This window comes from Schistocerca piceifrons, chromosome 3, assembly GCF_021461385.2.
Source record: "Schistocerca piceifrons isolate TAMUIC-IGC-003096 chromosome 3, iqSchPice1.1, whole genome shotgun sequence".
Taxonomy (NCBI): Eukaryota; Metazoa; Arthropoda; class Insecta; order Orthoptera; family Acrididae; genus Schistocerca; species Schistocerca piceifrons.
Genome location: NC_060140.1, coordinates 471,685,317 through 471,701,656, shown reverse-complemented (window position 1 = coordinate 471,701,656; position 16,340 = coordinate 471,685,317). Strand labels below are relative to the sequence as shown.

The window sequence follows — 16,340 nt, the reverse complement described above, 5'->3', positions numbered from 1 at the left end:
GAAGCCTCAATTTCTTCAAGTGCGTTCTGAACTCATTGATGATACACTGAAATATAGTGGGAAGGTCCTTCTCTGCCTTTCCCATTTCTCTTTACAGGGCTGGGGAATTTCTGATATTAAGTGGTGTGGGTGAGAGACTTTTTGGTTTCAATGTCCATACCTTCTGAATTAATGTAATCTGGTTCATCGCATACAACTAACTAAGGTGGTCTGATTGTTTTAGCTCTTTCCTCTTTTGTTGTTGCTTTTGAACTGAATGTTTTTATTTCTATGGTAGACTGTCCACTAATGGTAACTCCAGGTAGGCTTGACTGTCTGGAGGACATTACCTGCTTTGATATTGGTGTGCTTTTAGAATTACACTTGCATGTACATGCACTCTAGTTTGCATCAATTATCTGTACCCACGTTACTACATTTATTATTGCTGGATGATTCTTTACCATTATGATAAACAATGTTGCAAAGACAAGTGGCTGTTGTGCCTTGATCATCATCTTAGCATCACTGTGAGGTACTTATTTGGTGTTCTTTATATTTTTGAGTTTTCTTTCATCCCCATTCCAATTCTAGATGACATGACAGCTAAGACAGGGCAGCAGAGTGGGCATAGGGTTCTTTGAATATCAGCTGCTTCACAATTTCTGCAGTTTGCCTGTCCCTTACATGTAACGTCCACATTCCTGATGCTTAAAGCACTTTTAACAGCCTGGGTATGCAGGGTCGCCCTTTAGGCATAAGAACCCTGCTTTCATGTAAGCTGGGAGCTCAGGCGTCAAAGTTCAGGTAAAAGCTGCTGTTTTCAAGAGCACACAATTAATTCTCTTGATAATATTTCCCTACATCTATGACACTTTCACTTACCCATTCTTCTTTCAGTTCATATATTTACATCGCAATGATACCCTTGCGTAACAAACTCCTTTGCTGTAATTAAAAGAGTATTGTGCAGCTTGTCACAATTTTCCACTCCCCAAGACATCTGGCATTTAATGTTGTCAGTTACAAGGTAGAGGACTCTGCTAGCAAAGTTTGATTTTTGAACTTTTTCACTGATTTCAGGTTTCCAGCCATTCCAGACATTGTTTTCTGGATAGAAAAGGATGACAGATTTCAAAACTTTCATCTTATCACATCAGAATTAAAATCAATTTCTGGAATTTGAACTGTGTTGCATTACTGTATTCCTGTCTCTCTTTTTCTGGGACTGTTGTGCTCACCAAGTCATCCACCCTATTTACTAGGAGCGGTTTTTTCTATCAATCTTAACTTCTGTAGAAGTCTCGTGAGCAGCTATGAAAGTAAGAGTCCACCCAAACAGACTCCTACTTGTCTGGGTAACCCTTACACATTTGAAGTGCCTTACGATCAGGACAATTAAGCAAAGATCTTCACTCCCTTCGACACGCAAGGTTCCACTGCTGCACAGTGGTTGCCCATTCATGAGCAAAACACAGTTACGGTTCACACTTGCTGCCACCAGCTTAGTGAAGCCATGTTTGCTGAACCCAAACACAGCCAATGAGGACTGACCTTCATGAGGTGCTCACCAAATCTGCGCCATATCAGAAACCTCTACTATTAATATCCCTCCTTCCTGCCCCCACTTGAAATTCAGGCATGATAATCTTAGAAGTTCCAACTATCAAATTAATTTAACTTAAAAATAGCTCCAACACATGGGTATCTGTTGAGAAGCCAAATAAATGTGTGGTTCATTTTCAGTAGTTGCAGACTGTAATAACTGCAATTCCAAGGAAAGCAGGTGCTTATATGTGTGAACGTCACAGAACTATCAGTTTAATAAGTCAAGGCTGCAAAATACTAACACAAATTGTTTACCAAAGAATTGAGAAACTAGTTGAAGGTAACCTCGGGAAAGATCAGCTTGGATTCTGGAGAAATGGAGCAGCAAGTGAGACAATGGTGACCGTACGACTTATCTTGGATGACAGGCTAAGGAAACTCAAAACTATAGTATTTGTAGAATTGGAGAAAGCTTTTCAAAATGTCAACCTGAATACTCTCTTTTGAAATTCTGAATGTAACAGGGGTAAAATATAGGGAGCAAAAGATATATACAATTTGTACACAAACCACCTGGCAGTTATAGTCTAGCGGCTTGAAAGGGGAGCACTGGGTGAGAAAGGAGTGAGACAGAGTTGTAGCCTATTCTCAATGTTATTCTGTCTGTACACTGAACAAGCAGTAAAGGAAACCAAATAAAAATTTGGAGAAGGAATTAAATTGAAGGCAGAAGAGATAAAAGCTTGTCAGTGAGACTGTAGGTCTGTCATAGACAGCAAAGGACTTTGAAGAGCAGTTGAACGAAATAGACAGTGCCTCGTAAGGACACAAAGGAGTATCAACAAGACAAAAATAAAAGTAGCAGAATATAGTGAAATTAAATCAGGTGATGTTGAGGGAATTAGATTAGGAAACGAGATACTAAATGTAGTAGACGTTTTTTTCTGGGCAGTAAAATAACTGATGATGGCTGAAGCAGAGTGGACATAAAATGCAGACTTTATTTTTCCGAAGAAGTGAAATTTGTTAACATCGAATATAGATTTAAGTGTGAGCAAGTCTTTACTGGATGTATTTATATGGAGTGTAGCCATGTATGAAAGTGATACATGGAGAACAGGAGTGTGTGAAATATGGTGATGCAGGAGAATGATGAAGATTAGATAGGTATATCATGTACCCAATGAGCAAGTACTCTACAGAATTGGAGAGAAAAATTTGTGAAATAACTTGACTAAAAGAAGGGCTTGTTTGATAGGACACATTCACATGTCACAGGATCATCAGTATTGACGAGAAATGTGAATATGTGTGTGTGTGTGTGTGTGTGTGTGTGTGTGTGTGTGTGTGTGTGTGTGTGTGTGTGTGTGTGTGTGTGTGTGGGGGGGGGGGGGGGGGTTAAGTTGTAGAGGAAGACCAAGAGATGAATAAAAAAGCAGATTCAAGAGGATGTAGGTTGCAGTAGTTATTCAGCGATGAAGAGGCCTGCATAGGATAGAGTAGCATGGAGAGCTGCATCGAATCAGTCTTTGGACTGAAGACACCACCACCACCACCACCACCACCACGAAAGAAACAACGAGGAAGAGGGGATATGTTTTTTTTTTTTTTTTTTTACTTCACGTATTTCTTTCCTTTTCCACCTTCTTGTTGGAAAGAAGAATCTTGAGATCAATTTTTTAAGACCGTATGTGTCCACTTGTCACTGTTGTTGCTCGGTTGGCCAACATTTTTTTTTATCTGCATTAGCCTCAAAGGTTTTCATTAATATGCCTGACACTCATATATTGCACAAGAGATTGTTGTGATACAAAAAACAATTCTACTGCAGTGTGGTCCATGTACTGTTCATTAATGGCAGAAAACATCTGTTGTCTTTAGTAGTGTTCATGTGTGTTTTGACCTGAGCTCGCACACATTCTGAAAAAGTGTTACCCATTATGTCTGACAGACTGTTTCAGCATGTTTTTGGTGATAGGAATTTCAAATGTTTTTACATATATAAAATCTTTTTGAAATGTTCTTGGGTATTCAAACAGTTGGTGTCATCAACATCTGTCTTGTTTTATGTACACAATGTTATATATCTATCTGCCTACACATTCCACACACTGTGTGCAGAAATTAGATTGTCATTTTGTGTCACCTGAAAGTTTTCTGTTATTCAGCATACATCCAGTTTGCCATGTACATTATCCCACTCTGAACACATACAAACTTTGTGTCCTCTGTCTTGGTACTCATACTAAACTTCTACTAAAAAAAAATCTATCAAACAGTCTCTGTTGCAGAACTCACCACTGTATCTATCACTGATCCACGCAGTGGTCCTTGAAGTTTCTCCAATAACTTCTGACCAACAAGCATCGACAACCAATTAGGCTTCAAAACACAAAGAAACTGGCCTATGCTTTCACTTTTCATACCTGTAACACAATTACAAAATAATCACAGAAACATTAATTTCAAAAATCTTGGTACCAAATTACTAAGTGTGGTAATCCTGTCAGAACAGCCTATATCAATGAAAATAATCAGTGTACAAAAATACAATTAGATAGTTAAGAAAATTCACTCACCATGTGGGAGCAGGAGAAAACACACATAAAAGACTTGGAAATCGCAAGCTTTCAGAGGCAGTGGCTACTTCTCCTAGCAGAAAGGGAGGGGGGAGGGTGGGGGGGGGGGGGGGGGGGGGAATGAAGAGTGATGAAGGAAAAGCACTGGTGAGGTTTAGGAAATGGGGTCTGTTACAGAGAAGCTGCCCAGAACCCCAGATCAGGGAAGACTTACTGGATGGGATCAAAAGTAAAGATTCACTGTTGGTGCTGGTACCAAATTAACGGCAGAGGCTACAGTAATAAGCAAGAAAGGGGTTATTGAAAAAACATCGTATAAGCATCAATAAAAACAGACAACTAAGGCAGACAGGAGGGGGGGGGGGGGGTAAATAGCTAGGTTCTAAATAAAAAGAAATAGAAAAACAAAAGGGCAGAAATAAAAGTAATAGTTACTGAAAAGAAATGCTGTCACCACAAAAAATTAATGTAAATTTAGGCCAGATTGCTGTCAAGAATCAAGCATATGTAACGCCCATTCCCACCTGCAGAATTCTGAGAAACCCTTGTCAGAGGGGGAATCCAGATGGCACCTGTGGTGGAACAAGCACCAAGCTCATGACTATTATGTTGTAGAGCACGCTCAGAAACTGAATATTGGGTGTTGCCAGTATACATCCTCTGTCTACGTGGGCAACAAGTGAGGCAGACTGGGTCTTATTTAAGGGCATGACTGTAGGAAATCATAGCCTTGTTGATTAATACATTGATTACCAGAATACTATCGAGTAACAAGAGGTGTACTCCTAAGTTTTCTTTGGGGGGGGGGGGGGCAGCAGTATCAGGATTGGGTGTGATGACACACCTGTACAGTGAAGGACAAGGTGAAAATCATGGTGTACTGTTGTAAAGAGTCTGCTTCTAAACAAATATGTTTGCTTCGAATGCCAAGACTGTGCAGTAGGGAATGTTTGACACGAAATGGATGGCAGCTGTCAAAATGTAAGTACTGTTGCTTGTTAATAGTTTTAACATAAACAGAAGTGTGTCGCTGACCCTCAGAAAAGGTGAGGTCAACATCAAGGAAAGCGGCATGAGATTTGGAATCAGACCACGTGAAACATAATTGGGAGCATGTCTGTAGAGATCCCAAAAATTTCAATAGGTCAGCCTCACGAGTTTGTATGACAATGATGTTGTCAACTTACCTACAACGAACCATGGGCTGACGACTTATGGATCCCAGGGAAGCCCGTCCAAGTGATCCATGAAAATGTTGGCATAGATAGGAGCCATCCTGGTTCCCACAGCCATACGCTTGATTTGTTTGTATGCCTGCCTCTCATAAGTAAAGTAGTTGTTCGTAAGTATAAAGGTGATCACATTGAGCAGAAAGGAAGTCATAGGTTTGTAATCACATTGGCACTGGTTGAGGTAATGTTAGCAGCAGACAGACCATGTACACAGGGAATGTTGGTGTAGAGGGAGGTGGCATCAATGTTGACAAGTAGGGTGTGTGGTGGGAGTTGGCCATTCTCACCTCAGCCTCACTGGATGTAATTACCCCACCAGCCTGGTTCAAAAGCAGATTCCCTGGGCCATCAATCCAGTCCTGGTACTGCTGGTCCCTCCAATAAACAACTTTGGACCACGCCACTTGTCACTCAGTGTCATCCTGGTCTGGAGTGTATTAGTCAGCCACTTTGACAAGGCCATGACTTCCTAAAATCATGCCCTCAAATGAGATCCATTCTGTCTGAGATTTTGCCCACCACGACTAGCATAGCTTTTCTTTGCCCTCCCACTCTCTGCAATACTCTTGTCAGGCCCTATGTTCCTTCTGCACCCATTTCTCTACACTATGGCTCCTACTGCTGAGACCGTCCTCGATGCAAGTCTTGCCCTATGCACCCTCCTACCACGACCTGTACCATCCCAGTAACTGGCAAAACATATACTATGAAAGGGAGAGCCACCTTTGAAATGACACGTCATATACCAGATGTTATGTAAACACTATTCGACCTTTTACATCAGCATGACTACCACCAAATTATGTTAGGATGAATGAACATAGGCGGAGACTGTATACTGGCAACACACAATGTGCTGTTGTACAGCATGCTCTAGAACATGACAATTGTGACCTTGGTGCCTGTTTCACCACACATGCCATCTGGATTATTCCCACAGGCACCAGTTCTCACAATTCCACAGGTGGAAACTAGCACTACACCAAGACCTCGGTTCTCACCACCCACCTGGGCTTAATTTACGTTAATTTCTTCTGTATCAGTATTTCTTCACAGTAATTACTCCTTCCTTCAATCCATTTTAGTTTTGTACATCTTTCATTTTCTTACTTGTCCAGTTTTCACCCTCCTCTCCCATCTCTGTTACATTCAAAGCACTTAGCTTTTCACTCTCATTTAAATCTTACATGATGTTCTAGCAGTAATCTCTGTCTTGCATATTACCCTGTCTTCCACTTATAAGCTCTCATGTTTTCAAATCTTGTATAGTGCACTCCCCAACAATCAGTCTTTCCTTCTCATCCAGTCTGGTAAGCCTCAGCTGACCTGTGGTTCTAGCTGGCTTTCCCTAGGCCTCTCCAGGCCTTTTCATTCACCCCTTTGCTTTCCAATTCAACCCTTCTGGCTGAAGAAGGAGCCAATGGCTCCGAAATCTCGCCTAATTAAAGCCTTCTTTTATGTGTGTGCTCTGCCAATACTTGGAGAGTAGATTTTTTTATCTATCCAATCACACTATACTTCAACATATGGATTTGAAGATCGAGATTTGTTTCTACGATCATTTGAACGGAAGAGGCGATTTTTTCAAAGCCGCAAACCATCACTGAAAGAGAGAAAAAAATGAAGCAGCACACAAAACCATGAGATTATATATATATTTTACAAAGAATAGCAGAAACTTTCACTGTGTAAAACTAACTTGAGTTTACTTTCTGACACAGACTGGCAGTTATGTTAAAATTTTTGGTCACTGGGAAACATTTCAATTGTTGGCCCTTTGCAACAAAAGTCAGCAAATACATTAATTACAATAAATAAAACTGTCCACCTCCGAAAGCTGAGTGGTCAGTACGACAGAATGTCAATCCTACAGACCCGGGTTCAATTCCCGGCAGGGTCGGAGATTTTCTCTGCTCAGGGACTGGTTGTTGTGTTGTCCTTATCATCATCATCATTTCATTCCTGTCGACATGCAAGTCACCGAAGAGGTGTCAAATTGAAAGGCTTGCACCCGGCAAATGGTCTACCTGACAGGAGGCCCTAGTCACACGACATTTTTTTAATAAATAAAATTGACTACTGCATGTAGTACTTTTATTAAATTAACACTAAAGATCCAGAATTTTTTAGTGGGAGGGGAGGATGGAAGGAGGAAGACCTGAACCTGCTACCTTTCTCTTTCACAGCTCAAGATGCTATCAACTAAGACAGAGCTTTAATCCTGGCTGCATTAAGGCACTTTCCATGACTGGTTACTTTGTGCTCACTCTAAAAGAAAATTAAGATAAAACAATATTCATTAACAGTTATTGTATTACAGCAACAACAACAACATAGTTTTCAGTGTTGCTGACCTCAGGCTCCCTACGAACAGCTGTTAAACTCAAACTAGATCACCTGAATGAAGCCAGCGCAATTGAACCTGCCAAAACAATTGCCTGGGCCACAGGCCTGGTAGTGGTTAAGGAATCAAAAGGATTCCTTCCGACTCTTTGGAGATTTAGGGTCAACCATCAATGGCCAGGCACATGCGGAAATCCACCCAATACCATGTCTGGAGATGATCTCACAAAGCTTGTCAGCGGTGGATATTTTTCTCGACATTGCCAATGTTTATTTACGGATCTCACCACATGAAAAATCGCAACTTTTTATGGTCCTCGATACACCCTTTGGCTTGTAGAAATGCAAACATTTGCCCTTTGGGATTTCTTGTGTTCCAGCAATCTTCAAGAGATACCTGTAACAGTTAACCATCTCCATCCCAGCTTGTACCAATTACCTGGACGACTTAACTATGCTACGTCGTGTGATGCAGGGCTCAAGTGCCACCTATAGAAATGGCAGTTTTTTCAGGAGCAAATGGAATAACTTGGACACTTGGTCAACAAAGACGGAATTCAGCTCACTTACCGCAACATTTTGGCTGTCGACTCTCTCCCACATCCCCAAAACCTAGAAGAGCTTCAGGCCTTTTTGGGTATAGTGAATTATTATTCTAAGTTTCTCCCACAAGAAACACACATTATGCACCAACTTAACCAAATGCGAAAAAAGGGCATTCAATTTCAGTGGTTGGCTGCCCGTGAGCATGCTTTCCAAGAGCTGAAGAACATGTTACACTTGGTGCCAGCCTTATGCCCTTTTCTCCATAATGTCCAGCTGCTGACTCTTCCCCCTATGGCACTGGTACAGTGCTGGTGTACTTTAATGACGAAGGCACTTAGCAACCATTCCCCTATAAATCCAAGACACTGTTACCTGCTCAAAGAAGCTACTCAAAGGTCAAGAAAGATTCTCCGGTGATCATCTTTGTCATTAAAAAATGTCATGTGTACCTCTTTGCAATCAACTTTACTCTCATTTCTGACCGCAAGCCACTGGTAGCACTCTTCAGGCCACACTTTTGGCTTCCAATGTGGAAGGCTCAAAGGCTCCACCATTGAGCTCTTTTCCTCAGTGCCTACAATTACACCATTAAGTACAAGCCTACTGCGCAAACACAGATGCGCTATTGTCTACTCTCAAACCCACACCCATTATTTGACCAGTAGATCTCTTGTTTCCACAATGATACAGAATGACAAAGCACCTTGGATGGGTTGCACATTACTGCTACTCACATCGCTGCAGACATGGGCCCTGACCCTATCTTACAACGTGTCACACACTATGTACTACAAGGGCGGCCTATTTATTTTTCAAAATCTGCTGGAACCAGGCCTGAGCTCATCTCACTCGTCTTTTGTCTGTTGTCTCTGATCTGCCTCCGCATCCTGCTGGATGCAGAAGCAATACCCACCCTGTTATCATCCCGACTACCTTATGCCCCACGTCTTGGAACTCCTACATCATGGACATTGGGGTACGTCACAGATGACAGCCCTTGCCAGGCAACATGCGTACTTGCCAGGACTGAACAAAACATGGAGGTCATGGTGCACAGCTGTCCTGCGTATGTTCAATATCATGCTGCTCCATCAAAGACTTCCGCGTCCAGGCCTACTCCCTGTTGTTCTGGAACTGCATTCATCTGGACTTTGCTGGTCTCTTTGTGGGCTCTACGTGGCTCATTGTGGACATTTCTTCCAACTACCCAAAGGTGGTTGGCATGGTGTCCACCCATACCGCTGCCACCCTCAATGTACTTATCCAGATTCTCTCCATCGAAGGGAGACACAGTTGTGTCAGACAACAGGTTTCAATTCATGGCGGCAGTCTTTGAACAGTTCTGCAATGGCAATGGATCAAACACCTGTTTAGCCCAACTTTTTACCCACCATCCAATGGCAAAGTGGAATGGATGGTACGATGGTTTAAACAACAAATAAAGAAAGCAGTGGGCGCATTGGCACTCACCATGTTCTAAAGCACCTACAGGGCCACCGCTGTCCTGCAGTTCCTCTGTGGACAATAGCGACATACTCTCTTCCATCTCTTGGTGCCACAGCCCTCAGAACCCTGAATCTGACATGCTGGATGATACCTCCCAGTTTCAGTGGTCTGAGCACGTTCATAAGAAGCAAAATCTTCATGGATGCCAGCTATGGTGGTGGCCACCCATGGGCAGCATCTTATGACATTCAATACTCCAAGAGTCAACACACCAACCAGCTCTGTCCCCGCCTACTGAGTGCACATCAATCAGTGGGTTGCTCAGTGTTGGAGTCACCATGCTTGCAAATCCATCAATCACACTAGTACACTCTGCACCCTAGAGCACCATCTGTGATTCCTGTGGATGCAGGTAAGGAGACAGAAACCTCACCACAGCATCCATCCACTCAACAGTCGTCTCCCAGACCATCGTTTCCTAGTGCACTGCCCCATGACTCATGTTCTCTCTCTCAGCTGGTGACTCCTCTGCTGGAACACCAACTACATGGAACTAGACAACAGCCGCTGGCCGTTGCCCCTAAAATTTGCAAATGCTATGCAGGGGCCACACAATTAAGCCAAACTATCGGTGCTCATGGCCACACCATATAGCTAGCTGTGCAGAGGCCCGGATCTCAGTTGTGTTCCAACTGTGACCTCATATTGTTTGTTGCACTCATCATTGTTTGGTTCCTGATATTGCTATGTACAGGGTCTCAATTTGACTCACTCTCTGGACTTGACATTCTGCCTTGTTTTCTTTGCTGTCTGTCCAGCACTGTTTTGTCTTTCCATATTTTTCAGCAAATCACTGTTGACGTCTTCGGCTGGTTGGCCAGTGTCTTCTGGTCGTGTCCGAATCTGGTTACCATAGCAACATTGAGAATATGGATATTGTGCATGAGTAAACTGACATTAGACACTGTACTTTAACTATATTCAATTTAAAACAAAAAATGGGGTGTAGATTCAACTGAGTTAATGAATAATTTCTACTAGTATATGTGTCAGCTGGTTGTCAGCATTATTCGCGGTTCAAGTCATTGACACAGCCATCTTCATCGCAATTTCCTCCACTTTTCTTCGGCAATTGCATACAGAGTTAATGCATCATTTTATGCATGTCTATTTTTGTAAGGCAACTGTGTGATTTATGTGCCAGGTGCTGCCACAGACTGCCACTGGAGAGCACTGAGGGCACAAATCATGATGAGGAGTACATTCCCTGAGATGTAGCAGGTTATTTCAGAATGTGCAGCAAGTATGACAGACACCACGTCTGCTGTGCTTCTCAATGAGAAACATGGCCCATTCGCCCATGTGAGGAAGGCTTTAAGGGAATCAGCCTGCCCAACAATGCTATACTACTGTGTATTGTATTACTGTTGAGACCAATGTGAGACAATATCAAGTCTCATGTCAACAGTTACCAAATGTACTGTGCTCCTGAACTCTGGCACATTAATTTAGAACCATTTCTGGATAGAACACAAAACAGTTATGAATTGTTGGCGGCTGTACAGTTAATGCACACCACCAGTTGAAATTTGCTAGGACATATTTGTGGCAAATTCCTTGGAATCTTGCACGACTTGGTGCTTGCAGGTGTGAATCAAGGCAGCACCACAAAAATCAACACACTGATTACAATTACAGTCCCAGTTTCAAAACACTGTAAAAAATAGCTACTGCTCAGAATGACGTCACATTTGAATAGAATATTATTGAAGAATGGAGAAACGTATTGGGGGAGGGGGGGGGGGGCGGTTAACTAAAATTTCGCCATTAGATGGCACTGTACGCAGCAGAGTATAGAATATTGAAATAAAAGACTTGGTGTACAAAGCCATTCCTCAGTTGTGTCTGAGATGCTCAGCACAACTGTCTCAATGCTCTGCATAAATTCTGAACACTCAAGGGTATGAAAAAAAGACACTGGTCTGATGTCTGCTAAGGGCCTGGAGAAAATGATGTGGGAAAAAGACAGCTTCTTCCTAAGTGCAATATGACAGAGGGAGTAAAACAACTGATCCAACATCAGTAGAAGTAGTGTCTACAGCACTGCATGAGGAGTCGAATAATGGTGTGCAAGCATACAGTGCACAGGAAAGTGCCTCAATTTTAGACATGCCTGTGAGGACTGTCTACGGAACATCCTGTGTTGGCAGCCATACAAAATTACCCTTGTTCAGGAATTTCCTCATGCTGACCTGCCAATAAGACAAACGTTTGCTATAGACTTTCTTGCTCACATGGAATTGGACAATGAATGGCCATGGAGCATTCTATAGACAGACACAGACCACTTCCGTCTCAAAAGAAATGCCAATACACAGAATTGCAGAATATGAGCAATGGAAAATCAGCTACATCAACTGGTACTGCTTCATTCTGCAAAGGTAACTGTGTGGTGCGGCTATCAGTTATTGCAAGACCATATTTTTTGTTTTTCAAGGAGATGGTCCCTGCAGGTTCCGTTACCTGTACCATCACTTGTAAATGCTATGAAAGTGTTTTGTGTATTAACATCAGTCTGACCCGTCAACAGAAAGGATATGGGGGCAGTATCATTTTTATGCAAGACTGTGCTCCTCTGCACATTGCAGAGCCAGTGAAGCAACTGCTGCATAAACGTTTTGGAAATACTAGAAGTATCAGCTGTCATTTTCCTACAGCCTGACCAGCCAGATCACTTGATGTTAATCTGCATGACTTCTGGCTGTGGGATTATCTGAAAGACACTGTGTTCAGTGCTCTGATACAAACATAACTGAATCAAAGGTATGCATTGTGACATTCTGAATGTGATTCCTGGGGCACTCCTGTTGGTCATGTAACATGGTGTTTCTAGATTTCAAATCATGGCGGAAAATGATGGACAGCACACTGAATGTGTCTCAAGCCAGACACAAAAAAATTAAAAACCAACTTCACTGCTGCTTTTTATGCAGTTTCAGGCCTCAGGACAGTTGAACCCAATGTCACTGCTGCTTTTTATGTAGTTTTTGGCCTCAAGACAATTAAAACCCAATGTTGTTTATGACGGTACTGGGCACTATACATTGAAGTACTTGTTACACTCAGCTTAATTGAGTGGCCCAAACATGTGGCTGATCTCAACGTTCGGCTACATTTTTCGTCATAGGGTGGTGTCAGCTCTCACATGTCATAAACTCAATTTTTAAGCTGGCAAAAAATGTAACAAAATGCAGGCAGGTATTGCAGTGAAATTTAAAATATTGAGTCACTCACACTGACTTATAATTTGAACAAGTAGTTTATTTTTCTTCAATATATTCACTACACACTAAAAATGTAGTCTGAGGGGCTCTTAAGTAAGGGCAGCCATTAATAATTGATGCTATAAGACTTCACTATAAAATCCACATGTTGCGATCACGGCACTCGACAGTCTGTTCACAATTCACAAAATACACTCTTGTCTGCTGTCCTAAACCACTATATTGCGATCCACTTTATCGCTTTCGAACGTTGCTATATACATGCTTGTCCTTGGATGTGGCTACCCCAGATGGGCGGCACATCCGGCTCTTAGTGTCGCTCAGAACAAACTCCCCCCCATCAGAGATGGCCACCCTATGCACCCTCGAAACGACTGCCTAACTCAAAACAATGTTTGACAAAAAAATTATGAATACTCTAAAACTAGACACAAAAAGACATATGATACACTGAAAAATATGGACATTTTCTGGGCAATAACAATTTAAAGTCCAATTTTTCATACCTGCCACTGGTTTTCACAAATAATGTTCTTGTGGCATGATTTTGCTTTTCCCAGATTTTTTGGATACTAAACAAAATAAACAATTGAAAATACTTACTTAACTACTCATCCACCTATTTCAACTTTAAAATGCTGCCACTAGTTTTGTCTCTCTAAATTTATTTATTACCCAAAACAGATTCTCTCAGTCGAATCCTATATTCCAACCTCTCGTTCAAAAATGGTACTTATTCAGCTAAATCGGCTATGAATGCACAATGCAGCTCTACTAGCTGCATCCGTAAACACTTTGTTCATATTAATCGGCCAAAGCATTGCCAAGATATTAGCTTTTGAACTTCCATAAATTTACAATTTTTATGACGACTATAACTTTTAAACTATTATATATATTTGTTGTGCATCTAGATAATTTAGTTTCACATATTTTTCCGTCCGTGAGTGCCAACTCGCACCTCTGTGTCACTCTTAGTTTTGTTTTTATCAATTTTTATCTGGCATACAAATTTCACCTAGCACGCAAACTCAGCCATAGGTGCCCCCTGCCAACTCCCACTCGGCTTTTTCCAAGGCTGCGTAAACGCTAGCCGCTCGCCATGGCCCCATAGGAACCGCCAGCCATGTGCTCTGCGGTGGGAAACTGCCACTCTAAACTCTCATCACAGCTTGTATGCTCACAAATTTTGCTTTTTATGTGGTTTTTGGCCTTAGGACAGTGAAAAACTGATTTTTCTCATTCAAAGTGGTATGACTTTGCCGTGGTGGATGGGCTTATCGAACTAGCAGGACTACAACTGTTGAATGTCAAACTTGTTCTGTCATGCATATTGCACAGTAAGGTTGGTTTAACGTGCAACTTACACCATAGCTGTCACACTGCAATTCAGCTGTCATTTGTAGCCGAATCCATTTATGTTATGACGCTTGCAGCACCATCTACTGCAGGGATTAACATCTCACTTATTCTGAGTGTGAGAACTTGTGTCCGCTCACATTCTAAGTCACATGCAGAGCAGTTGCAGTGAGGTGGGGAGTGCAGGAAATGTGCACACATTATGCGGTTGCAACAACACGAGAGAAGTGCCAACTGTGGAACTGGTGTGAGGAATCTTAGCATTTTACCCGAAAGTTAGCTTTGCAGAATGTTTGAGTGTTCCATAAGAAGTTTATTACTTTCAGGAAGGCACTACACAACTTACCACGTGAAACAAGGAAGCGGAAAACACAAAGTACGCTCTCTGTGGAGGAGGAAACATTAAGTGAGTGTGCTGGTCTGACGAGCTTCAAAACAGCTTAATTTTAATGAAGTCTTTGTGCTCTTTCACAGATGGTGATTTCATGAATAAATACTTGATAGTTGCTGCTGAATATTTATGTCCACTTGAAGTAGAACAATCTTGCATTGCGCTGTTATCAAAGGTGACAATCGCTGGTCCCGCGCAGGTTATGGCAGACAACATTCACAGCCCTGCTTGCAAAATATTTTGTGTGTGTTGCACGTTCTTTAACACTCTCTAAAAGTGTAGATATCACAGGCACAGAGCTGTGATATTCCTAGCAGCCTTGAAGAAAGTGTGGAAATACACATTTGTCACTGAATTTATTAGTTCGTGTGTCTACACTTGGAGTGAGAGTCATGCTGGTGGGAAACAAGATCAGGATTCATAGCACAATTTAATGGGAAAATGAAAAAGCTTCGAGTACTCAATTTGCACTGAACTGCTGCTTGACATATCTGATCTGTAAATCAATAAGGAATATAAACACAGTCTAAATTTCTTCTAGTGTCTAAATTTCTTCTAGTATTTACCTGAGGACCAATTTCTCCAATTTCCTCATTAACACAAGTCTCTACACTCTCCCCACGCACCCACCAATTTTTTGTGACGATGGAAGGGGGTACAGTAAGCCCTGCTTGCAGGCCTGCTTTCACCATCTGCTCGTGGAGCACAAAGCTCTAATGTGTTGGTAAGATTTTCATTGAAATATTTTTTTGTTTTTGTAACTTTTCGCCCTTCTTTGATAATATTCCATTCAAATTTTACTTCATTTTGTGAATTTTTTTTAATACAGTGTTTTGAAACAGGAGCTATTTATAATCACCCTGTACTTGAAGGAAGATTTATTAGGGATCCATAGTTTAATATAAATCAGTTTATAATCTGAAGACATACCTTCAACACGTATTTAGATGTGCACCTAGATGAACACTGAACATTCAACCCCAACATATGGAAAGGGAGTTGTATGGTGGGGAAAATTACTAACATGGCACAAAGGTTTCATTTGCCCAAACTTTACTATACCATGAGTCTATATAAATTGTAATTGTGGGCTATGGTGCCAGTACTTAGCCACACAGGTTGTAACTGGTGAGATCTGTCACTGTGGTCAGGAAAGTTCAGCGAGGAACACTGGCACAATTATGTGGGGTCTTTGGCTTCACTTCTATGGATAAATTGGTAAAAAATAGTCTCGATTGTACAGTTGTTCGAGTGTCATCGAGACTAATTTTACTTAGCTGACAGATTGCTGTTTGCCAATAATGTTATCTAGAACTTCTATGGGTGTCCTAACAATATTAATGAGCATTTGTCCCCTGAACCTACACATAAGAAAAAAGGCTGCCATCTATTGGCTGTAAAAAAAAAGGTACAAAAAGTCATCAGACACAGGAAGAAGAACGTTTCAATTTCTTCCTGATGTAAATGAAAGGCATCAGGAAACATTCTGACCCAAGTAGGGGAGCGGTCAATTATCTTTCTGGACATAGGCCATTTCCTACATATCTGCACAGAATCAGTGAGAGGGGAATAAGCAGCTGTGATTGTGGCAAACTTGGCATTCAAGATCAGGGCCTATGAGAATGTTCCTTAT

At 41.6% G+C, this 16,340-nt stretch overlaps 1 protein-coding gene across 6 annotated transcripts in view; it reads right to left on the bottom strand.

Moving 5' to 3' along the window:
• LOC124787697 overlaps nt 1-16,340 on the bottom strand; it is a 142,325-nt gene that overhangs the window by 39,198 nt on the left and 86,787 nt on the right. For all 6 annotated transcript variants that reach the window (XM_047254527.1, XM_047254532.1, XM_047254529.1 and 3 more), the window contains one exon: nt 3,826-3,953. In XM_047254527.1, coding sequence (XP_047110483.1) covers nt 3,826-3,953 — 128 coding nt within the window. The remainder of the gene's footprint in view (nt 1-3,825; nt 3,954-16,340) is intronic.